We start from the raw sequence: 27365 nt of genomic DNA on the forward strand, positions 1-27365 counted from the left end.
CGGGCAAGCTGAGAAAAATTTATGTTTTACGATATGTGACAAAAAAACGAACATGTTACCTACGTGTTACCTAGACGAGTATAAATACGAGCACTTGGAGCCAAGAAATGGCTCAATGTGCTTGCTACTTTAAGTGTCAAAGGCAGGTGAACCACAGCATTCGACTTCACCACAATACGAACATTATTCGCTGAAATGAAGCATATCGAATTTGGCTAACTGCTTTTTCGAGACGGAGACAAGTTTCGAACAGACGAGAGAAAGCGGTTAAAACAAGTGGACAGATGCATGGAATCTATCAGGGCAACAGTTAATTTGTCTATCTAAAACAAACCTCATGAAGTAGAATATATACGAGAATGTATTTTAAAAGGTCACGATGTTTCTGACACATTCACGCTTACGAAATTATGTGGCAGAATTAATAATATATATATATATATATATATATACAAATATTATTGCAACAAATACCAGTGCTATCGTCAAAGGCTGTTCATTACATTTTGAGGTCATGTTTCATGAAACCGCCTGCGGTTCGCATTAAAAACCCCTAAACATTTTGTAAATTGGGAAAGCTGTATCCACAAACAAATTCCAAAGGGCAGTATTTCACGTGACATTCTTTTCGGAATGCAATGAAATAAAATTCTTTGCTAAACGTACTAGAACCGGCCATTAAATAGACGTCAAAATCACAAAATATATCAAGATTGATATAAAATATCTACTTAATCCTTTGTTTACTACTCTGTTATGTTCTTCGTGCATGCACTAGGCGTTAATGTGTACAGTTGATCTTACCATCACGTTAGTTGACTCACAACTCATTTTACCAACAAGACTGTAGTTAATAAGTCTCTCTTGTGGTTTCCTCGCTACGTGTAATTTATGGATCTATATTTTAGGTTCAATACTAACTCAATGGCATACTTCGACGGCTGAAGGAATTTGTTGTAACAAAGACCTTTCGATAATGATTTAGCAAGAACATATTGTTCATACTTCTGTGGAGGGAGCATGGATTTATGGTTCATTCAGTTATGTACATTCTGTTAAACGGCAACGAATACTTTAAGAAATGTTCCAGATGAGTTTCCAGAAGCTCTTTTGAGATCAACGCCCAAAAGACAAAGTTTCAACCGAGGGCGAGAGGTGATCCAACGGTTTAAACTTTGGCTTTTAGCAGCATTTCTTTAGTCATTCTGTTTTAAACCTTACCCAGGCTCTTACACATAAATCTGGTTTTACACCTTTTCGTCTTTGCATACGATTCAACTCTGGTTCATGGCATTCCTATATCCATCCATCTTCCGGAGTGGTAGCATTTACGCGCGGAAACTAGAACCGCCTTCTACAATGATTGGAAACCTGAGTTTGTCTCTAACGGCAATACTAAGTAAAAAGTGTTACGTCACACTCGATCAGTTCATCTGTGCAGTCAAATTACAAATATAATAATAACACGATTCTCAGGTCGGTACAGATATTAAAATTCCGAATCCACGGACAAAGAAAAAAATAACAATAAAGTACTAACAAGCTTGCACACCGCTGAGATGTACATTGATGGTTTAAATGTATTCTGATTATCCTACATCAAACGTTCGTACCATCAAATTTCAGGTGAATGAGCAGAATATTCGACAAAGAAACTTTCTCAGTTTACTGTTTTCCTTCTTAGACGTTACAAGTTCATGCACATCTTCGGCACAACAGCAAAACTTCAAAACGGCGTAGGACGTAGGCCTGTCTACGTCTAAGCCAGTCAGTTCGTTCCTAATAATTCTCTGATTCATTACAAAAAACAATATGTTGGACATTGTCCAGTGTCTGTAGTGTATTGATATATGCGACGTTACGGTAGCTGGCTTTATCCCGTTTTCACATGATTAGCTGTCATTATTCTGACACTTTCTTCCTCTGTATTGTTCGTAAAAACGGTCTAGATCGAAACCAAGCTATTATTCGATAAGGCCCTACACGAACGTTAAAATCAATACGGAAGTTACGGAAAATAGTCTCCTTAGTTGTGACGACATGCAGTTCTAGGTGGTAACCAACGTTTCGGACATGTTTACGGAGGCGGTACATTTCTCCAAAACGTCGATGACCACCCAACCACCCACAATACTGCACAGCGTTACAGACCGAGAAGATAATACACCTTATCATCATGAGTTAGGCAATTCCAAGTCTTGTACCAGCCCAGAATTTCATGCAGTTTATTATACTGTTGTATGGTAACCACAGTATTTTGTATATGACTTATATTATACAAACCATAAACATTTATTTCGGAATGCTGACTTTAAGAATGTAATCCCAGACCCTGTGAGTAAAAACTACAGTATCAGCCACTGCTCAACCTGCATTCTAATGAAAAAATATCCCACGCTTCTTCCTATCTCCATTTCCCTCAGCATAACTGTTTCAAAGTTTAAATTCGTACAAATTTGGCCCAGTCTCTACCAAAAGTTAACTTTCGATCGGCTACTGAAAAGTCATACTTCAAAGAGTATGACAGAACTTCGGTAAAGTTTCTACGAAGTTTATTTAAATTAAGTTAGTAATTAATGTTACCTACTGACATGCGGACGTATTTTAACTTCAAATTGAAAACCAATACCGTGAGTATGTGGGTCACAGGTTTAAAAATACAATGAAGCAGAGTTCATACCCTCAACTTGTTAGGGAGGACATACAAATAAGGCACGTCTTTATCAGCAACACCGTAGCTGCTTTTCCAAGTAGTGAGTCTAATATCGATTTTAAACAAAACTTACTGGAGAATCATGCCCACACAATTCCATGGTAAGTGGTCCACTTGTCATCACAATATGGCGCGTCCTAAGTTTGTGGATAGAGGGTAGGTGTGGTTATATTGAATAAGCAGTCACAGCCAGCCGACAACGAGTGGATAACCAGCTTCGGATATGACGTGAGTCCAACAACTTCCTTTACCGTATAAAGCTAGCACGTTAAGAAATGTTAATATAGGACACGGAAAGCTATAGAAAATGTGGCATAAGTTCTGTAACTTTTAATGCAATAGCAGACTTAATTCAACTAATAGCAATAGATTTAGTGAAGTTCAAGTATGATTTCATAGCCGTAACGGAAGTCAGACGGGACAAATATGGAGTTTTACCAACGAATGATGTAACATATTTTAACATGTAATGCAAAAATTCAGTGGGAATATCTTAAGAGAAGGGAGTGCCTCATAATCTGTGCGTAGAAGAAATAATAATATTAAATAAAATTAATTTTAGAGAAAAAAACACGCGTGTAGGAATGTTTGGTCTAGGCGCGGCTAGCAGAACATTGGAACCGATGACGTGCCAGTGTGAACATGGCAATGATCTACAGGTTTTCATAGAACAGACGAAATTTCTTGAACACCTGATTGACTGTCGACTCTTAGAGTAGGATCCTGCACCATGAAGATAGCTTTGTTTGCACACTTCATAACAAAGAATCCTAATAACCGAATAACCGTTCATCCAACAAATCTGAGGTCTTTAGAAGATAAGAATGGATAAATGGCTGAAACACAAAGAACCTATCATGAAGAAAGTGTCGTTACGAATCGGTGCTCGAACACAAGGCCAATTTCATTTTGAGATCTCGATGGTACATCAAATACATTATTTTTTTTCTAACATAAATAATATAAGAGATTTTGCTGTCGAAGGGCAGTGGAAAGCCTGCGCTGTATACCGAGCATCGTATGACACGTGTCCCAATACGAAGTAAATGTGATACAAGGCAACGAACCAAGTCAGGGGTCTTTGTACCCCGCGGGAACCCTGCAGACGTTCAATGGAAACCTTTCAACTCACAGTAAAGAGCATAAGTTTCTCTGGTTTCAGGAACGCACGAAGACAGAGGCAGAAAGCAATCAGCCATATCACATCCTGACATGCGACGTAAAATCTAAATACATTTTCAGGATTAAGTACCCGTAACTATATACTAAAATCATGAGCTACTCCCCTTCAGAAACAAACAATACAACTGTAGTTGCCGATTAAAAAAAATCCCAGATACTTTCAAGTGGACCAGACACATGGACAATGAGTACAGATTTTGGTAATGCATTTTGACGTAAATTTTCCGTTACATATTTCATGGACTACATTGATAATATGTTAAAGAACTCCAGGAAACAATTAAAATGTCAAACGTCCGAGAATCTGAAATCAGGAAAAAAAACATCTCAGAATACAAGGAACACAGACAGGAGTAAAAGGTTTTAATACAAATGTAAAACAGCAGGTGTTTAAGTTACTCTAATCAATTTGCCTGACAGAAACACTCACTAACATAGAGAGGTCTCCAGTATACCCAGTCCTAAAACAGTTTAATGGTGCTACGTTTCCAGTAACTGTAGAAGTTACTAGCCACATCGCACAGTGCACTTGTGACTCCAAGCTTCAACTTCCCACCGAATGACATGCGTGAAACGTTCAACCACCCTTTGAAGTTGGTTGATAAACTTGCTGAAAACAGGGAGAAAATCCTCAAGCGCGGAGAGGAATTCTCATTCCTTTCCAAATTCAACTAGGAATTTATAATAGTTGCAAGTGGCAAAGTGAGGAAATTAGTTTCTGACTCGAAGCACCAGATAAAACTAAATACTGTCACAAAAATCACTTTGCAAAGCAAGGCATACAATGGAGGATGAAACTATTGTGGCTCTCAGGATAGCCAGTTTTCGGGTCGAGCTTTGAATACAAGACCCCCGAATACACAGCAAATGTGCTAACACTCGGCAGGGATATTCGGTGATTTTAAGCTATTATTTTAAAATAATATTCAATATTTCACACAGGTGCCTTAATGCTGTACACTAGTGTAATTCACATGAAATAAATTCGTCAGTAACGCCAACATTAGCTGAAATCTTAAACATTTCCTTGCCATTGCCACTTGTAAGGTTGCAGGAACTGACTGTTTGAATTTGTAGAGAGGAGAAAACTAAACAGATGCTGAATGATGTAGCAAGATAAGAATTAACAAGACACTCGAAGAGATACAAAACAAGAGAGTAAATGTACGCAAATTAAAACGAGAAATAAACAGAGACTGGAGAACTAAAGGAAGAAGGAGGTCATACAGCCGACACTGTCATCTGGTTGCTATTCCTACTTCGGTTTGCAGAAAAGAAAAACAAGACTAAAGCAACTAATGGGTAATGAGGTTTGGTACGAAATGAAGAGAACTCATAAAGAATGAAACCGACTTACGACTCTTTTCCTCCTGCGCTGATCTTCCTCTCAGTCTACCGCTACGAACTAGTCAGACCTGATGACGAGCTTTATCCAACTTTTCTGGAAGCTGATGCTGGGCCCTGAAAAAGTTTGCCGTACATAGTCTATCTAGCAGCAGTACCCCCAATGACCAGATCTAGAGAGTTAACTGTCTTGGAGGTTCGTCCGACTTCGTAAGTTAGCGAGCTGAAGTCTAATTTACGAGACGAAATGGGATGGAACTGAAGTAACATCGAAGCAAGATAGCAACAGTGGCGTAACGCGTGCATCACAACCCTTGGGACTGAGAAACGTCCCGGAATTACGGATAAAAATTAAAGAAAAAGAGGAATCAAGAAGAGAAAGGACATAAATAAATTAATATAAAAAATTCGAGAATTCCTTATTGTTCGAAGCCAAGGTTTCGGCGGCAGTCACCGCCAGAACCCATTTTCGAGCCAGTTCTCTACCCCAGAGTTCCACAACCTCGTCCTATTCCGTTCCCAATTATACCTCGTTCTCGCAGTCGATTTCTTATCGATCACGGCTTCTAGCCAAAATTTCGTATACCATACGTTTATTGTTTGTCCGTGATTCATGCACTGCCTACGTTAACTCCCTCGTAAACAAACGGCTACTTCAAGGCAAATTAAAAAGCCCCTCTTTTTATAACCTTCACCACTGCCATGTTTACTCATCATTCTTAAATCTTAAAGTTTGCAGAAATAAAGAATGCCCTGTCAAGACAGCCAAGGATTGATGTGTATCATTATAATAATTGAAATATCTCAAACGTGCTAAATTATTATTTATTCTACACATCTCTCTGCATGGAAAGGTAGTTCTTATGGCCAATGAAATACGACGCGTAGCTGAGCTAACTGATTTCTAACCGCGGCAGAAAAGAGAAATTTTTCCACTGAAACTAAAATACGGAATAAACACTTCTACAGTTTCAGTGGAAATACCTCGTAAAATGCAGTAACTTGGGATATGAAGACGTGTATTGTGTGGATGGTGACTATGTGTGTACTGATACGAAGTTCTTTAATCTATAATAGTCGAAAGCAGCACAAAGAATTTCTCGCAACGCCACTGAAGAAACTTTTAGAAGGAAAGAAACTAAGAAATAGAAGACAAGAAAAAGTAGCCATGTCAGCAGTAAGCGATACGAACGAAGAAAATGAAGGTCAATTAGTGACCATGAGGGGCAGATGTTGAAGAATGCTACATCAACAACAGTGTTCAGAGGCTAGAGGGCTTTATAACCATGATCAGATACCTTTCACACAAACAACACTACCCAAACGCCAACCTCCCATCGCGGACACTCAGAATCAGTTCCACATCAGCGCTGACCTCTGTGTGTGGATTGTTATTCCTTCGCCTGTCACCATTCGATGTTTCGTATTCCCTTATCCGCGACCTGAGTAGGACACGACTGCCAGGGACAGAGCACTCGGCGAAGTCTGCACCTATCAGTTAATGGTTGTTCAACAAACAGTGGATAGTAATGGAAATGCGAATAAATACTACTTTTGAAACCACAGCAAATATTTGACAAGTACGTAAAATACGAGGGTCGCTCATTAAGTAATGCCCCACATTTTTTTCCTCAGAACATATTTATTCAAGATGGCTCAAATTTAGTGACAATATAAATCAATGTTTCCTTTACACATACTATTTTTCCACATAGTCCCCATCAACTTGTACGGTTTTACGCCAGCGTGGAACAAGTGCATGCATGCCTTGCCGGTACCAGCTCTTGTCCTGTGCACGTAGCCATGTCCTCACTGCTTGAATCACGCTCTCGTCATCTTCAAATCTTGTTCCGCGGATAGCATCTTTAAGTGGCCCAAAGAGATGGAAGTCGGTGGGTGCCAGATCTGGACTGTAGGGTGGATGGGGTAGCACCGTCCAACCCAATTTGGTGATTTCTTCCCGGGTTCTCAGACTTGTGTGAGGGCGTGCATTGTCGTGCAGGAGCAAAATTTCTGCTGGATGCTTGTGAGGCCGAACTCGTCGAAAACGCTTCTTGAGGGTTTTCAGGGTCCTGATGTACGCGTCTGAATTGATGGTCGCACCTCTTGGCATCACATCCACAAGAATGACCCCATCACTGTCCCAAAAGACAGTCATCATGACTTTTCCGGCGGAGGGAGTTGTCTTGAATTTCTTCTTTCTCGGTGATTGAGGATGATGCCACTCCATTGACTGCCTTTTTGTCTCTGGCTCAAAGTGGTGTATCCAGGTTTCGTCACCTGTAATGATCCGGGACAGAAAGACCTCTCCCTCAGCATCAAAACGCTCCAACAATTCAGAAGAAATCGTTTTCCTTTGAATCCTGTGGTCTGCTGTGAGACTTCGTGGAACCCATCTTGCGCACACCTTCGAATATGCGAGAGCCTGGATAATTGCAATCACACTTCCATTGCTGAATGAAAGCTGTTGGGCCAATTGTCGAGTTGTGATGCGCCGATCCTCACGAATAATGGCATCCGCGCGGTTCAACATGTCTGGAGTGGTGGCTGTGGCAGGACGCCCAGAGCGCGGCAGATCACGGAGCTCGGTTTCTTCACTTCCTGAAGCTTTAACTCTCTTAGCCCAGCGACCAACGGTGCTCCTATCGACTGCACAGCTTCCATACACAGCACACAAACGTTTATGAATGTTCACCACCGTTTCTTTTTCAGCAACAAGGAATTCAATTACAGCTCGTTGCTTGTAACGAGAGTCGTTCACAGACGCCATTTTAACAGTTCACTACAGCTCCGCTATCGGTTGGAATCATTTGAAACTCCGTACACGAACGCGGGAAACATCAAATCTCAAGCATGTAAAAGTACACTTTTCTATCTTAATTATTGGCTGAGAAAAAAAATGTGGGGCATTACTTAATGAGCGACCCTCGTATGTACGGATTAAGATACAGCGTAAGTGCATTAGTGCCACGTTCAACGATAAAATGGACAATGCACAAGTTCATGCTTATGAGAAACAGGTGCCATGAGTTGCTGAAATAAAATTGTAGGATTTTACTAAAGGGAGTTGTAAAAACTACGAACACGCTCGGGATAGCTTAATTTTAATGGGACATATCTCGAATTCAAGTCAAAACCGCATCTGTTCTAGAAACTCCTTAGGGTGCTCAGACTAGTGGCCATTAAGAATTCATACTTCATCTCACTCGACTTTGACTTTTTGCTTCTAAAGCATGACAATTAGCATTTTCAGCGTTTTATTACTATACAATGAAATCGAACACTGTCGCATAATTTATAAAAAAATAAATCGGTAATGATGGGTAAAAATAATTCAGCATGTAAAAAGACAAGAAAGAAAACCAATTACAGAACTGCTGTTTCTAAGCAGACGGAGTTCATCTCAATTTCAATTTAAAGAAAACTCTATTAACTCTTAAATTATTTTATTCTTTTTGAGTACGTATATTTGCATGACAATAGAACAGTATGTCTGAAGGAAATGTCCATCATTATTTATCCCGTAACAATAAAGCGATCAACTTAATTTGCATTGGCTGAAACTGAATGTCCAAACATGAGTATCTGCACGGCTGCTCCTTTCTTGAATCTCTATGAGCGACTGCAACTGAAAAATGATCAGACGAAGCAATGTCGAATTACTGTACCGCATTACTTTTTACTCCGGGCCTGGATTCGAAAGGCACCTGGTTGAAATTTTGGCAATGTAACCTACCACAATTACCGAGGGTCTCCTCAGTCTCCCACATAACGTTGTGGATGCAGAATGTCTTGTGGTAAACCTTCAGAACAACCTTTCTTTTACAACATATATCCAGCACCGTTCTGACAAGGCAATTCTATTTCGAGACACCCGGTATAATAACTTTGTTACAACTATATATCCTGTAGCAATACATGAACGCCTCCGTTCTGCCTTAAAACCTCCGGAGAATGTTCATTTTCTTGAAACATTTAGGACATGGAGCCTACGCGAGAGAAATATGGACAAGCCGAGAGACGCTGGATTGCCAAGCACAAACTGAGCAAAAGGGATTTAGCACCACCAACGATTAATTATACATAGGGTGAAGACAAGTAAATAACACGCATTCTTTACTCGCATTCCCACCCTGGAGAGTACATCGCTTATGAATACAATATGAATCAAAGAAAATTCGATAGACAGCACTGCTGATATTAAGTTGTTTACACCAACTCAAAAGATTTCTTTCTTTTCGGGCATGTCAAATTACCTGTGCTTCGGCTCTTTAATTTATATTCAATTTCTTTCGCAAATGTCTACGATGTTTAGTCAATGATAGATAACCAATCTCCATTAGGCACCGTACTTCTTCAAAATTACGTCACTTAATTTCGCTTTTAAAGTTAAAAATTAAATTACGCTTAGTAGCTAGTTAATGCAATATGCTCGAATATTGATACGATAAATACGAAATATTTTGGATAAATACATAATGCAACTCAGTAGGCTTAGTCGTTAACCAGTTCAAGGGAGAATATGAACAGTAACAAACTAATCACCAATACATCTTCAGATTATTACTTCATACTATGTAAACATTCATATCAACAATCATGTGGGACATAAAATTAAAAATTTAAACATTTAAAAGCCTTGGCCATTAAAAGTCTTGACAGTCGGAAAAAAAATTCAATCACACGATTGTTAAAATACTTAAGCATGTCAACGCTGTTAACTCCTTATGACAGAGAGATCGAAGCTGGCAGAAAGGTTTTGGTATTTACTTCAATGCAATATTCATTACAACAAGCAAAAAGCTTGAAGATATTTATGACGTTACACTGAAAAAAACTCCTATTGTGACTTACTATAATTACTTCACGCATATACGTACTATTTCCTTTGAGTACTTCATGTTTATTCTTATCATCTCCATCCCTTTTGACTTTAAATTTCAGTTCTCCTCGTCTGTTTTTCTGTTCCTGTTGGGTGGTAAAGAATCTCAAGAATACGAAAACCCTTACATAAGACAGAGCATGTGTTTATAACCCGACTGAAACTAATCTACAGGACAACCCGAAACACTTCAATGCTGGCTTCTGTCTTTCATACACCCTCTTCTGAGTTGGCGCCATTAAAAACACAGCCACTCACCCACACTGCCTCTCCCTTCAACTAGAATTCATTGTAACGTCTCACATAATTAGCTTTAAAAGTCTAACGACAGTTCGCGAACCTCCCGAAGTGATGGCGGTTAGAATGAATGCAGAATGAATCACGCTGTATGAAACAGGCGTTAATGAACGTGTGTACGAATATGGGAAACAAGAAGCAAAATCTACGACACGTTCTGAATCTCTGAGAACATCACGTTTCGAAAGGAACAAAAGCAAATATTAAACAGCCGACGTGCGTTGTAAGAACTTTCTCATGCACGATATGAACTACAACCATAAGTCCTAGAGGACGACATTGGCATCATATGGACAGCAAAGGAACATGCTAGTATCTTACACCATAAGCAGTGAAATTAACACAAACACGGCTGGTTGAAATTTAATATAAAATTCTATTCGACATATAATTATTATTTGCATAGTACAATAAGGATGAAGAGAAGTGTTTGCTTCACTTTATTATAGGACCGACCTATATAAAATAAATTAACTTTAGAATATGTAGAGTAATTAACTCTTAAATCAATACACAAATCAAAACAGTAACACAAAACATCTTAACTGCTGTGAGAACGTAAAATTTCATTATGATATAAAACGATGCGAACTAACTTCTTCAGGTACTGAAGTAAAACAAAATTATTTAAATGTTTAAATGAACATAACAAATAATTACAGTCAGTATGCTGTAGATTGATATATTTTCAACAATTCAAATATTATCGTTACGTGTTTTTTTTTGCAAGTTATCAAGTTGGTTGAACTCGAAATATGAAGTGGATGTTGTATGCAGTTTGAAATAAGTCCGTGCAAGTTTGCATATTCTTATTTTTGCGACGAAAGAAATAAAGTTTCCAGCCCATCACCTTTTGTAAACTGATTCGAAGACGTACAAAAGTTAGCACTCTTGCTTCAGAATCAGAATTTTCGACCAGCAAATCGGCAACAGTAACATTACACTTCATGTTTCTCTCAGTAAAAGGCCAGATTCTGCCTTACTATACGGCAAGATTACTTTCTGCCAAAACTCTCGGAAGAAAGAGTCATAATCGTCCTTCCATCTATCATCGGACGCTATATAAGCTACATCATGCAGTTGACAGACACGTCGCCACTAAACAAACAAATCTCTAATTCGGAGAGTCTGTCATCAATTACTCCAGAAAATTAAATCCCGAACAAACCACTGACCGCCACAAAGAGACAAAATAAATCTTGAAAATAAATTGTTTTTTTACAGTAAAGTTGTGTACACGTAACTCTTCGTCATAAGCCAATTCACTGTAACTAAGTACCTCTACTTTATTTGAAATGGCAAATCCCCTGCTCAACGTGAAACACTGTATGAAATGTTCAGACGCCAAATATCTTAGCTATGAGTACAATGGTAGCAGGACTGAGCAACAATGTTGTAAGAATAAAGCAGGATACTCACATAAAAAGATTTCCCAGAAGAATACAGAACTGAAACACAGGCTTACCTGTAAGCAAATAAATATTTTTGTTAGAAACTGGAAGGATTTGGTAATACACAAATAATAAACTGACTAGAAGATGGCTATCTTCTGGGTTGTAGAGTCCTGATGATGGAGGCAGCAAGGCCCTCTGAAACGTCGGTAAACTTCTACCAAACAACAAGGCGCAACAACCCAGAAGACAGTCATCTTCAACTCTACACTTCAAATATCAACTCTTGTAGTGTCTATCAGAATACAAATTGAACTAAGGCTTCAGTAAATACCAATCTACATCAACATCTCGTTCAGAGAACGGATACAGGTCACACCTTTTATTTGTTTGTTTGTTTCTTAGTTTGTTTATTCTTCGTTCAATGAAATAAAAGTGAAATAACAAAGAACACGGAGGGCAATGTAGCGTGCTTAAAGACTGAATGAAGTGTAAGAAAGGCTTATCCGTGGTGTAATGATTTCGACATCCGTTCAGTGGAACAGGATCCATGAGTCGACATCAGCCAATATATAAATTAAATGATGTCATAATCCTAGATGTCTTTAAATTGGTACGGTGAAATCTGCAGAGCACTCATAGACCAAGAAACAGAATCCCAAGTTTGCAGACATTCATCTCGTGTCTCAAAAGCGACGAATCACATAATATCTGTAAATTATAAGGTATAAAATATTTCGGCATCATTAAGATATATAGGTCAATGGACTGACCGAATGGGATTTAATTGGAAATCAACAGGTTCCTCGTAATAATGATAACGATGACGATGTATATAGTGTGTCCGAAATATTTAATCGACCTTTCCCAATGTAATTAGTTGTTCAAAACATAATTATCAAATTATTGAGTGCCGCACAGACTAAATTTAACAAAAAAAAAAGTGGACAGAGGCATGAAGATAAATTAATGTCAGACTATCGGATGAACCAATATAAAAAGGGGATAAAGTGATGGTATTCAATATGCAGGCCGATACGGACAAATTAAAGAGTAGGAAATCTGGCGTACTGTTTGAACAAAACATCTATATTTCCACATGACTGGATTCAATTCGAAAGAATATCCGCATCTGTGCTACCCGCTTCAGAGAAGCGTGGTGTAACAAAGCAATGAAGATAATTGAAGAGTAAATTACTAGAGAGGAAGGGGGTCGTTTGAAGACTTTGTGTGGCACTTGAAACTGCCCCCTTCACTCCTCGCACGTTACAATTCACAGCAACTCGTTTCCTCACACGAAGTTATCTGCGAGCTTTATGTTCCCAACTTCCTCTGAAATAAAATAATTTGTAAGAACTCTGCTACCGAATTTGCCTGAACTGCTCATGGTATGTTAAAGTCAGAATATGTAGTATTTACAAACTATTTTTAACTTAAATGAGAAACATTTCCATTAAACTTACTGAATGACTGATCCACTAAATGACATTATTCGGTAACACAAATCTTATGACCGCTATTTCCACATCCCGAAACAATTTAAAGCCGGTTTAAACCATTTAAAGGCACCTCACATCCTCACAACCCACGTCTTACAAAACTCACTGAGTCCTAACTAATCGACAAGACATCGATTCATACTTTACCACTAACTTAACGTTCGTCATTAATCTCCCTGTTGAACATAGTTTTGTAAAAAACGACAGAGGATTTAACGGTACAAAGACACAACAAACAGGTACCTTGTGATTTGACGGATATGAGACATACGTAAAAGCAAGTTACACACGTCCTATCAATAAGATGTTATTAACATTGTTTCATTAATGTGAAGAACTCTTCAAAATAACTCTACATCGATAATCGCATTAACTAATCAAGGTAAATTATAAAACACAACCCTAGACGTGAATGGACAGAATATCAGAAACAGCTCAGAAAATGTACAACTCAACACGCCTTTCATATACACCGAAAGAAAGAAACACCCTTTCATTTTTCATTTTTTCACAGTCCTGTGGAATACAAATCAAATTTGCACCGATTTTCGAATCTGCCTCTCTTGCTACCAGCTCTAACGAAATTACTCGATTACAGGTAGATGGCCAGAATATTATTGTCACATATAAAGCAGGATTCTACATCCACTAGTAATTAACTCAGGAAATTACGTCATTATCGCGATTAATTAACTTAGGAGAGCCCTCCCTCCTACTGCTGCCACCGTCACTTCAAACGGTGAGGCAGACAGTTTAAAGAGGCAGTGTCAATTTCGCTTGGTGCTTCATGTCCTCTGGGTCCAATCTTGTAACTCCACTGCACAGAAACAATAAAAATAACAGAACACTTCAGTCTCTATAACTCACGGTTCTTCAAAATAATGACTGTAATATTACTGTTTTACTGACCAGTACACTTGATTATGATTAAATAAGGGGAAATGCATAATGAGGAACAATGAGGCATCTAACGGCTATGGAAAGTTCTGGATGATCTCATTATAAACAATTTGTGAAAAATAAGATATGAACTATTCTACATCCTAAGTCGAACAGCCTATAATAAAATAAATTGGCTTTTAATACGTGGATAAAATGATAGGTGGCCTAGTCGATTTTATCACTTGGCCTATAAACTGAAAGATATGAACGAGAGGTAAGCGGAAATGGAAGGGATGATAAATTATAAACATAAGACAAATCCGTAACATAACGGCGCGGATGTTAAAAAGACCACAAAACATAAACGCCCTACTTTAATGTAAATAATTAACATTTGTGAAGGGTATTATGCATCAATAAGTGAAAAAATTGTGGTATTTGCGCACACTTTTTTTAAAATTTATAACCTATTGATACAAAATTTCAAAACGTTTATAATTTTCAACAAAAACAGAAAAGAGTTTCGTACAAAATTACATGTGTAAAATCTATTACAACACCGAATTTCATAACCTTGCTAAAATAAATCAATATTTATCGATTTAAATTAATAATTAAAGAATTTGTGTGGTTCCCAAGTAGCTTCCTAGTCGACATAAATATCACATTAACAAACACTGCACATATGCTGGAACACAGCACTGGATGACAGTGCACTCAATGGCGATGTTGACACAAAACCTACTGCACCTTCCTGCGCTGAACACGGGTGAAGAGACCCTCTGTAGCTAATATCAACGTCGGGAGTTGAAGCTTGTTTTAACGCCTTATCTAACCACTGAAGTTATGTTGAACCGCTTTGGCCAAAATCACAATAGTCTGTGCCCAGAAGGTTCGTGCTATCGCAAATTGACTTTGCGGTGTCTTTATGTACAATACAATTTAGCATGTGGTCCACCAACGTCCCTGGAGTATACAGCAGTAGCAGAGCTCTTGGCTCGAATGTGTCGTCCGCATTTCGTACACAGAATGCCTTGGAGAATTCAATTTACATTTTAAATTATGTTTGTTAATATAATTTCAGAAACGGTACGAATTATAACTAGAAATACAAGCAATTATACTTTATTTATTTAATTAATATCATAATTGCTTAGTATTTCTAATTATCTTTGGATGGTCTCTGGAATAATACTATTTCAAATACAATGGCATGACATTTAATATAAAGCAGCATTTCTCCATGAACGTATACAAACTGCAGCTATTAGCTTAATGAATTAAAATGTTGTTGTTATTAAGTTTCGTGTAATTGTAAATATTATCATGGTAGACACAGACAAAACGAAGTCAGGCGAGGAAGCATATTTCATGCACTCTTTCTGTCTTATGTAACAAACGTTTACATTCTTACCTGTAACAGCGCCCCGTCGATCCATAGGTCCATAGCTATACATTACAGAATTATAAACTACACAACGCATCCATCTCAAAAGTAAGCAGTTATCAGGTAAAACACGAACTCCATAGTATGGAATTATATTCCTAACACCGATTCAACTCTGTAGCACGGAGTCTCAGTTACTTAACTGCAAAATAAACTTTACGTTCTTATTTAACTCTAATGTTCTTTGCCGTGTTCACAAACCCATGCCAGCGACCTATATCATTAAACTGTTGTTATTTTGTGTTACGATGTAAAGTGAATTCCTAAACGATGAAACATTTATGTTACGTAAAATGTGTTAAGAAAACATGCACGAGTTTCAGTGCGACTGAAACTTATAAGACGTGCAATTTATCCGATCAGCTTCATGGACTGAAAAAATCAGCTTTAAATCAGAATATACTGTATGTTACTTGTAAAAAATTAGGCTTACCTTCTTGATCAGTCCACGGTGTCTGAATTTTCGCAAATGGAGGCATGTACCATCCCATGGCGTTAACACAGAGAACAAAAATCACAATGTAGCATCCTTTTATTATTTTAATTAGAGTATAATTGCACAGAAATGCCACTTTGACCCTCTAGTTTATCGTCTACTCACTTCTGAGTACTCAATATTACAGACACACAAAACATTCCACTGTCCATTTATCAGCAACACAAACGAACTCAAGAGTGTTTCTTTTCTGCAGTCCTTTATGCGGTTTCAATATCGGAACGCCACTGCATGTAAAACAAAAGACACTTGGTAATTCTTCTTCAGACTTGCTTCATGTTCGAAACGACGTAAACTGTGCCAGTATTTCATCACGGCCGTAGTTTCTGTTATTAAATTTGTTACCCGGGCGGGACTAATGCGAGCTTCCTGTGTCTGGGGAGAAGACAGCGGCATTTCACAGGGGATAGACGTGGCCAGTTTGTTTTTCTCTATGCCTCATGTTTACATCTCAATTAATCATAAATCCAAAACTAAACCTAACATGTATTTCTATCAAATAAATCAGATCCGTCCTTAATCTCTTATTTCTACTCTGAACGGAACAGTATAAAATTAAAAACATGTACATTGTACACAAACAAATATATACTTAGCAACTACTTTTATAGACGTGCATTTTTCAAAGCTAGAACTCGGCCAGTGTGTTTATAGTTCTATGTTAAATATAGCCAATTAAGGCTCGATCATTGCCAAAGGCATGGAATGTGGTGCTGGTTTCATGCACGACAAATTCAATCCATTCCCCCCCTTGATTACATACGGACATTTCAACATATTTTAAACAGTGCCGGTTTATTGTAATACTAATACACGGCCTTAATATAGTATGTATCAGCTGTTTCACTGTTTAGCAGTTAGTCATAAACATTTAAAAGAATACCTGATCTGAAGTTGGGATCAGTCACCCAGTTGCACCATAGCAAACCACCTCAAACCAACTAAAACCTTGTTTTCAGTATAGACGTATTGCCCTTAAAAATTATTAGCTCGTTCTGCCTGTCTCACATTACTTATTTTACAAAATATAATACATGTCAATATTTAAAAAAAGACTCTGCCATCGAGATGTGGTTGGAAAAGTTTTTTCTTTGTTTATCATGAACATGTAATAAATGTTATTAATTCTTCATTTCTTTTACATGACTGCCCACTTGTTGCATTTGGCCCGTTCTGACCTTACGCTGTCCGCGAGTTGCATGTTTTCGATATGCTGTCTGTCCTTTCGCTGTTCTGCTTAACGGGTCACCATTCCCATGCGAATAAAAAGACCTTCCTGATAGACGCTTGTTTGAACATGGCTCCGCTTTAACAATCCTGATTGGCTGTTCATAATTAGGAAACTTTTATATAGGAAACGTACGAACTAATAAACTGACTCTGTCTAATAGGAAGACCAGGCGAACCAGATTTATGGCAGTACGTCTGAAGGATAATTTCCAACAAGGAAACTTCTTTCAACTTGTTCTTCCCTAACGTAAACTTTGGGGTTAAGAGGTAGATAACCAAGCACTCATCATTTCTGTATTGCACGCACTTCAGGATTACACAGCAACATGGAGCTCTTTAGTAACGAATTCTGTATGAAGTCCACTGAAATGTTAACCAGCCAGTGGAACGAAAACGAAATTCTAGTTCGATAATTTTATAAAATGGCATTGTAGCCCTAAAAATACAGGCCTAATATAAAGCATACTTTTAAGTATTGTGTTCATGTTCACAGTTTCATCCAAGCTTGTTCATATTTAATCCCTGTGCAACACTTCGTCTTAAAAATACGAAGCGTCAACTTTCAGCAGGGTGAAAAAAAACTTAATTGTTATTCGCCATGTTGTGCCCATCAATAGCTCAGATTTATTAGGCACATAGTCCTGAATGAGATGTCTCAGCATGATGTTTAACGGCGATGTATCAGGTTTAAGAGTTGTAAATGTAATGTCAGAAAAATCGTGGTTTGTTGGGCTGCATTCAGAGTTGTGACATGACTGGGGTCTTGCGAAAGGAATGAAGCAAGAATAAATAAATGCATTAAAGCAGAAAACTGTGCCAAACGTTAAAAATTATTAAATTCTCATAGAAATCATTCCTGGAGCAATTTAAAACTGCGAAACAAAATTAAACACATTACGTACTTCTTATTCATAACACAAGCCTTTAGAGAGAACTTACGGCACCTACTATTCTTGAACTGTTTTAAATTTATGAAGCGAAGGTAGCAAGATTCGTAAATTAGTAATTTTAAACTCGGAGTTACATTTCTGTGCATAAAGTTCCCAATGGTGTTACTTCTCTCTGTACGAAAAATTTCAAAATTTTACTCTGTCGCCAACTCCATAATTTTCAACCCACAAAAATTTTCACACATTAATATTTGTCACCTTTCTGATCTACCTCCCTTGAATTTGGTGTTCCTAGCTGCAATAAAACTCATGGTTAAATACAGACTTCGCTCAGAAACAGCGTTCTCATTTTACGTTTTTGAAAATTGCCTGTTTTTAAAGACATTTTGCGATAAAAAATTTGGGAATATATAAATTCTCATTGCAACGTGTTAAGATCTTGTATGTAATATATCCTTGAGAGAGATTAATTATAAATTGTATAAATAACTAAACAAACGACTGAGTTTTATTGGATCTTCTCAGTTCCCAAATATTGGGATCAATAAATTCACATTTTTTATGAAACTCGAAGGTCCACACCAATACCGTTCACACTTGCTAATGAACTCTATCCCGAAGAAGTCAAATACAACACACATCTTCGTAGCCTATTCATATAAAATCATTTCATAAATTAACCAAAGTAAATGCCACTGTCTCCTCCCCCTACTTAAGAACCATGCATATTCGCTATATCACACATCGCCACTATTTCTTGAACATCCAAAACAAACCGTTTTAACGCCAACCTGAACATGGCAACTGAAACAAAATATAACTTATTTCGGTTCGAATACATTCACTTAACCACATTCACATGCTTCTCACTGCCTGCGATAAGAAGTTCGCAGCTTGCCAGCGCTACACTCAGACTGAATTCGCGACAGTACGTTTTAATTCCACATGTGCACATGTGGTGTTAATAACTGTGCGACCCTGCATTGTGTAACAGGCTGACCTCGTTGGCCACTTTCAGAGTACACTCGGTTTGTTTACACTTCACCCACTACTTTTCCTAGCGGCGTTTAATACATCCATCTGCTAACCGCTAATAATAATAAACTTATCCCCAGTTTTCTTGCTGTCTTACGATTCGTCGTTGACATGTGTCGCACACCATTTCCGATCTTTCATTTCCCTCTCATACTCTTACTCCTTCCTTTTTCTGTGGAGTAAATTATGACAGACCGAGAATAATGCCAATGAACACTGGTTGTGAGTGATGAAGTTTGTAAACCAAAATTATGCATTCACAGCGAAGCTAAAAAAAATAATAAAACAGAATAAAATATTCTGCAATGATAATTAAAAGTGGAAGGTGGACACGTTTTTGTTTGCTACTGGCAGTGACACTGCAGTAACAAATCAGACTGGTATACATAATATACATAGTATATTTAATATCGGCAGTGAAACTGCGGTGAATTAATGATAGCAACATGAGTATCACACACTGGCTTTTTGTGTGATGTGGAACATAAAATCAGACTTGTTAAATGTATTAATAACAACAACGTTGGTCCTGCTTTGACAGTGCAGTGAGATCCACAATTTATTCACAGCAGTCTACGTTTTCGTAAGTTACCTTTGAACGCATTGAAGAAACCAGAAAACCCATCTGAATTTTTCTAGGCACGATAACTGATTTGATGCAAAGGGGGGTCTGAACATGTTTGAAGTTCTTCGTCTGCGGGAGTTTCCCGATTGCAGTCTTAGTCAGCAAGATATCCAATTAGAAGGTTCATTATTATGTACACAAGAGTTCATCTGTGGAGATTAGTTAAAGAAACAATACGGTTTCTACTACATTTAGCTTATGTGTTACGCGTTCAACAGCTCCTTTTGCAGATTACAAGGAAAATCAATATGGCGTTCATGTTCCCGCTGTATGGTATAATACAGCACAACGCTGTAATAATTCAGACAGAACTGCCTACAGCAGAACAAAAATCGCCAGAAGGCGGTCCTGTGCAGTAAATTGTGATGATTAGACCTACTATTTACGTTCCAGCTCGTACAAAATCAACAAGCTATAAAACATTTGAAATTTGACTTGCTACGTGGAAAATACGTCAGATTGTAGCAAACAATTTGTGTTGCAAACGAAAGACGTTTCAAATCGAGTGTGGTAATTTGGTAGCGAAATCTGAGAAACCAAAAGACGTGTATTATGCGCCAGGCGTTTAGGGGAGATATCCCCACAGGTTCGTCCAACATAGCCTATACCTCGCTGGTGTAATGCTCAAATAAAATTTTTAATGTAATAAAACTTATTATTACTGTGAACAAAATATATATCGCACCAGATTTGAAGGTAATGGGAGTGAAATGTACCGCTGCGTGCTTCTGGCCTGACAACTTACTGCGTCATTCCGTCTAGAAATTATTTCCAGGCTGTTAACTATTATATTACGCTACCAAGCGTCGTGTTATCTTTCAGACAACGGAGTCCATCCCATTTCTGCTTCGAAGTAGGCTTACATTAATGCAGTATGGATGGAACTGTTTATCATACACTGAGAATTTTTTGTTTTCTTTGATGCATTAATAGAGTGCATACGCCCATTAGAGGTGAGAGGATGGGAATTATTCAGCAATGCTGGTTTGACAACAAACCTATGAATACGAGCTCTGCAGTTCGCATGTCACTTTCACCACAATACAGCCAGGAGAACCTCACAAAGAAAATGCTTCCCTATAGCTCTTCCAACACCAAAGCCTTTTCATTTTATATACCATCGCCATCTTACACTAGAAAGAAGAAGCGGGTTTTTATCAAAAAGAAATATAATAAAAAGAAATCTTCAATAGGATTTCTTTAAGAAGGAATCCTTTCATAACAGTGGTTTGGTGGACCCAAAGAATAGGAAAGGTGAGATCCAAGGCGGTTATTAAACCAGTCCTCATGCCTTTTCATTTACTTCTTTCATCGTGTTAAGATTATCAGAGTTTCTTACATTTTGTTCTATAAGCTCTGATTTGACCACATTTCATGCGTGCCTAATGTGTTGGTGTGATGCTAATGACCATCTTATTTCATAACTGTAAAACATCATTTAACAAAATCGTAGTGGGAGAATAATGTCTGTACGTCCTCATTTTTAATCAATTAACTGAGAAAATTCGATAAATTTTGGTGTCTTCACTAAACGATGTCGAAGGTATACAATTGATTTCGCATCGGTCCAATTTAAACATTAAGTTGAAATCAACGCACAGATTTCTGATAAGCTGATCATTATAACATGACGGATAGACTTATTTTCAAAGATCTGCTAACTACTGTCTGAATTTTTTTTTTTTTTCAAAAAGTGAACATGCAAAGAAATACGATAAAAACTAATTTCATACTTTATACAGTGCAATATATTTAATGCAATTACATTTACGGCAACAGAGTTGTATCTGAAATAAATCGATAACTTATGAAGGCCACCGGCATGCAATGTCACAAAGCTCTCTTCTGAAATACAAGTATATTCAATTTACTACCATTATTATATTAGACCAAATTCTCTAATTACGTACCACGTTACCATTATATTTAATTTGTTTGTTCATCTGAAATGTAGGTGTATTGTAATAAAGTAGTACTGACCATTACTGCAGAAAATATACAGGCGTACAATTACACTATGCATTTTAAGTTTATTCGTAACTATTAATTCTGTCCTGTTTATATTAATGAATTGTCTTTGTTTCTTGGTCAATATGACTACTCTTTCAACGGCATACTATATACAACGTCAAATCAGACAGTAATATGAACTTTAATTAATAAAATAATAATGTCATTGTATAAAATCCTGATATAACCAAAGAACTGAATTCAATACTGAAACATTCAGGTAATAGAAGACGTTACATAAACTAAGCATTTATAAATACTACTATAGAAAAACGTATCACGAAAAGGCTGGATAATACGTGTTAAATGTCTGACTGAATTCAACTTTATTCTGGAAGAAGTTGTTTAAACGAGTCAGTCCACAGACTTCTACACAATCAAACAGGGAACGACAGTTATTAATATAATTATAGATGGTTTCATTTCTTGTGGGGGAAGTAAGGTTTTCTATTTTCAAAAGATACAACATAATGAACGAAAATATGAATAAGGATAAAATGATGATCAAGAAGCTAATACTGAATTTCGAGGAGTTCGGCTCGAGAAGGGGGTGGGTAAGTGGGAGGGCTCAGACCAGAACAAAACAAAACCAGGAGAGAAACACATCAATTCTGAAGATGGCTTGCTTCCAACGAACGCTGTTTCCTAGCAACGAAGTCTGGTTTTCTGTTAAAAACCTCACAACTCGTCAGATATATATAATCAACACTAATGAAGAGGCGAATCCGTACAATCCACTGCCGTTGATAATTCAGCGGATGCTACATAATAAGTTATTTTCGAGCTATAGAAACATCTTCGTTCGGTTCTCATTCTAATCAAATACGATTTTAAAAAGTGAGAGACATGGCATCTTTCATGTGGTATTCAACGATACCTGTCACATGGTCATGCCTATGATAAGTTATAGGGCGAGGATGATTAATAAGAAATGTATTCGTCGAATGCCCTCGCAGTAACACTGCGGACATTATGCTAGTACGAACGCAAAGTTTTAGAATTACTGTCTCAAGCTCATCTTCAAACTTCGGGAACAGAAGCTGGCAAATATAAATACAAACATAAACTTCTCCTCTTCGACTCTCTTTGGCGATTTTAATTAAGAACTGGAGTTCAAAGCCACAAGTCTGCGTCAGTAAAATCTCAGACATCCGCGTTCATTCCTCTAACAGAGAAACTAAATAATAAACAACTAACACACACATATTGCCTTTCCGCTGCTGATCGTCACCGAATCGAGTCATAATGTCGTATATCCTGACTGGAAGCGGTGGTTCTAAAAGACGAATACGGATATGCAAACTCTGAGCCTTCAAAATAACATTCAGTACGTTATTCACAATACCCACCCTTTCCACGACCTGCACTCAAATAAACAGAAAGTTCCGAAAGGAACATGTGAAGCAGCATTTCATATAAATGTTATGTGAGGGGGGAAAAATACACAAAACTGAGACTCACTCTTAAAATATAATTTGTATTCTAGAATAAACTAAGAACAAATGAAGTAGACGAAGCTTGCTACGTAACATTCACTTAAAAAATATTTCGTCTTAAAGTCTCTCTCCTATGAATGATGATAAAGAATAAAATACATACTATAATTTTACCTGCCTTTTCTGTGGGGGTGTAGCTTTAAATACGACCCTATTGAACGAAGAGGGATAGAGAGTGTTTGACGAGAACAAACTGCTAAAGAGAATATCTGGAATAAAGAGTGAGGATTGTAACAGGGGGATGGAGAAATTTAAAAAGACTCATAATGTGTCATTTAACTATTAATATGGATCTTAAACGAATATGTAGCAAAAATGCGGAGTGGATTCAACAGTCTCAAGATAGGATACATTGACGGCTTTTGTGAACACGTTAATGAATGAGTCCCGTAAAAGGAATACTAGTTAGATGACTCTTAGCGTCCGTGTATGGACATTCAAGATAATGTAAGCAAACACGATACAAAATTTATAAGGATGGGCAGTAACAAATTCCATAAAATTTACCCCTCCACGTAGAGGCAAGAAACATATCGCTAAGTACACATGGACGCAATGTTTTGTGAAATGCGCATAGCACACACCATGTACAGGCAGCTACTAATAGGCGTCCAAGGTTAAAACTTATAATCGCATAACTTTCATCTCCTTTCACGAGTTAGAAGATAAAACTGTTCATCTGATAATTGCTCGTATGAAAAAAACGTCATTCGCAGATTTTAACAACATTTTCTCATATTACGCCAACGTCTGTTTCAACGACTATTTGTCCGACTCGTATGAAATTCAACACGAGATCAGTCTCCATCAACATCTCTGGAACAAATTCGATTTTGAGTCACATTCGCTTTGTCAGATTAAACTTAGGTGGCGTCGCGGACGTGCCAATCTGTTACCATTTTACATGCTTCAAGCGGTTTCATTCTCAATCTAACCAAACAATACTTGAAATGCAAATGTATCGGTGACTACAAGGCGTACCTTAACACGAGAGAGGTAAAGAATCTGGTGTGTGGGACTGCGTGTTGCATCGGACTTCGCACAACGGTCTGGAAGAAAGAGATTACGAGAAGAAGAAAGAAAAGACGAAAGGAAACGGGGGGTAAGCCGTGAATGAATCGCCCTGGCGCTTTTCCTTTCCTCCGTGTTTCTTGTAAAGAGGTTAGAGATTACAGTCCTCAAAAGAATATGGCAACGATGCTTGTTAGCGAGGTTGTGAGGTGTCGGGTGCCCATTAGCAGCAAGCGATCGGTGGAAGAAGCATGCTTACCTCGTCAGACCTCGTTCATCTTACGGAGAAGCTGTTCTGAAACTGTTACGAGCGCTCCTCTGGTGTGGCGCGTGTGGTTGCCAACCAGGGAAAATTCAGTCGTGTAATTTAACTAATTAATGAGCCCCTTACAATTGTACTTTTGCACTTGTGGTTTATGTAACTTCACGTGCTTGCTGTTCGCATTTATCGAATGAGTTAGCACACAAGAACTCGTTTCTTTCATATTTGGGATGCACCATGTCAGAAATCACCACATTAGATCAATTCCACAGTTCTCGTCCAACACTTCGGACGACTGAAGGAATAGCACGGCCGCTTAGATCGACACGCTTTCAAGTATATCATTGTTACAAGTTAATAATTCGATCAGGAACCTCAAACTTCAAAGCCTGGAATGTAAAAATTTAAGTTGGTTGCCAATTATGTCCAAGGAATCAATTAATTAATAATTGCGTATAATTGTTATCGAGATAAAAATAAATATTTTGCAATTTTATGAACTTTCTTTTATTCGACGATAACAGAAACAAATAAATTCGCTTGCATTCAGTTGCTAGTCTAAGGTCGATTTTCCTGTTTTCCATCCACCAGATGACAGATAATACCGTTCTCAAATGTCCAAACACCAGAAAGGGATGAGACGGAGAGAGAAAGGGTGAGATATTGGGTAAAGTTCTACTTCAACTGACTGTTGTTCTAAATACGCTGAAAGAAGTTGTTTCAGCTCCTTTTATGTACAACAGAACAGAAATTGTAATCAGCTTAGTGGTTCTTGTTTCCAGCATACTTTAATTACTTTAAATTATAACAGCTTCTTCGAATTTCAGAGTTATCCGCTTGGAAAACATAGATACCGCAATTCTCTTGTTGGCTTCGTCGTGTTTGCTTCATACTGATAATCCTTTGTTTTAATATAACACCAATCTGGCCATACCAGGGCTTGATTTCAATTCCTTCTGGAATAGTGGGTTACAAATTATGTTTGTTATTCGCGGTTTCTAAAAACATTACTGAAAGTTATTTATTATGGTAAGGTAATATGAGACGATAAAGTAAGCCGTCCTACTAACATCACACGATCAACTTTTCGTGGATCAAAAATATTGTCTTTGTGTTACATATTGCTCAACTAATACACCGACTCACAAGTGTCGGTATCATTTATAAAGTACCATCAGTGCAACTCTAATATTACGGTCACATATTTACATTTAGATTTATATCGTAATTAAAAACACTATATAACTTCGGTTGTACTGTGTTACACGTACAAACTACAGAACATTTTATCAAGACGTTACAATAAAATAGGATGCGTAGTTTAAGTTATCCCACCACTTTCAATGTTTAACACTTTCGTGAAAAATAATTTCCAAGACATAAAGGCTGAACTATCTTAAATAACTTGGGGGCAACCAGATGACACCCTCCCCCCAAGAAGCGTCAGCTTGATAACTGTTGCTGTAATTAAAACACACACACACACACACACACATATATATATATATATATATATATATATATATATATATATATATATATGGCTAGACTCGCAAGTGCTGAATATTTCACCTTCAAGCGAACGTTTTTCAGGCACTAGAATTAACTAAGAAGCAGAACTTTAAGAAGAGTTAGTAATAAAAAAAAATTAAACTGTAATTAAGCTAAACTCCAAAATCTGACAATTTATGTAAACGTTACCTAACAGTTGATTTTAACACGTACATTAATGAGAATCTATTTTGCCGACAAATGAAACTAATGTAGGGAAGTAGCACAGAATTACATTAAATGAATAAATGTAAAATGTAAATTAGTATAAAACGATAACAAAAAAATAAATCACCACAAAGCATTAAAATTAATAAAATTAAAATAAAATGATTTAAATTAACAAAATCTAATTAAGTTACCCTTCGTAAACGGCTAGAATATCTTTAGAAGTAATTAATTTAAATAATACTATAAAGAAAATCTTCTTGAGTTTAGGGTCAATAATTTTTCGTGTGGTATTAAACGAGACCCTCTAGTGACCATGCTTATGAACGGTCTCCGGGGAAGAAAGATTGATAAGTAATGTGGAATTTCTCGGAGGTAATACTGCGAGAAATCTGCTCGGCAAATGAAGGGAAGGGTTTGGAAGGAGGCGTCCCTTGACCTATTTCAAGTTTCGTACCGGCATTCTTTAGGAAAGACAGGGGGAAACCGAAAAAAACTGTTATGACTGTCAGTAATCCGACCGAGTTTCAAACTAAGGACTTTCGGAATACAAGTCTACAGTGTTACCGGTAAGTAAACCCGCTAGATGTCGCATTTCGTCGAACTCATCTTGTTCAAAACACGTTTTGGTCCACTGGCTTATGACGGAAAAGAATTGTTAAAAAGTCGTAATCGGCCTTCACATGATTTTCTCGATGTCACTAAGGAAAACCAATTAATAATTGTGTTGCAGCTGGTTTCGATGTAAAATCTAAGTGCAAGCCATTTACACTAAGCCATATGAACAAACTGGCCAGTAGCACGTACTGGGAAGATTACTAAAATACAGTCGTTACAGCTTTCTACTAGATGGTCCTCCCCCTACCATTTACGGCAAACATTTCAGAACGACAATAGAAATGGCCAACATTTCATTTTGTTGTACGCAGTAGTAATGCATTCTGTTACTCTGGA

The 27365-nt window shown here is 37.5% G+C and overlaps 1 protein-coding gene across 5 annotated transcripts in view; it reads right to left on the reverse strand.

The window, feature by feature from the left end:
- LOC110836165 (nephrin) overlaps positions 1 to 27365 on the reverse strand; it is a 700179-nt gene that overhangs the window by 333118 nt on the left and 339696 nt on the right. The window contains exon 1 of one of the 5 annotated variants that reach the window (XM_087358242.1): positions 16071 to 16495. The exons of the other annotated variants lie outside the window; for them this stretch is intronic. Within the exon in view, the coding sequence (XP_087214368.1) occupies positions 16071 to 16128 (58 nt within the window). The 5' untranslated portion in view covers positions 16129 to 16495. Of the gene's footprint in view, positions 1 to 16070; positions 16496 to 27365 lie in introns of those variants that run through there. 5 annotated transcript variants of the gene reach the window in all.

This window comes from Zootermopsis nevadensis, unplaced genomic scaffold (assembly GCF_977971745.1).
Source record: "Zootermopsis nevadensis isolate Lab colony 2312 unplaced genomic scaffold, Znev_1.0 Znev_ptg000029l, whole genome shotgun sequence".
NCBI lineage: Eukaryota > Metazoa > Arthropoda > Insecta > Blattodea > Termopsidae > Zootermopsis > Zootermopsis nevadensis.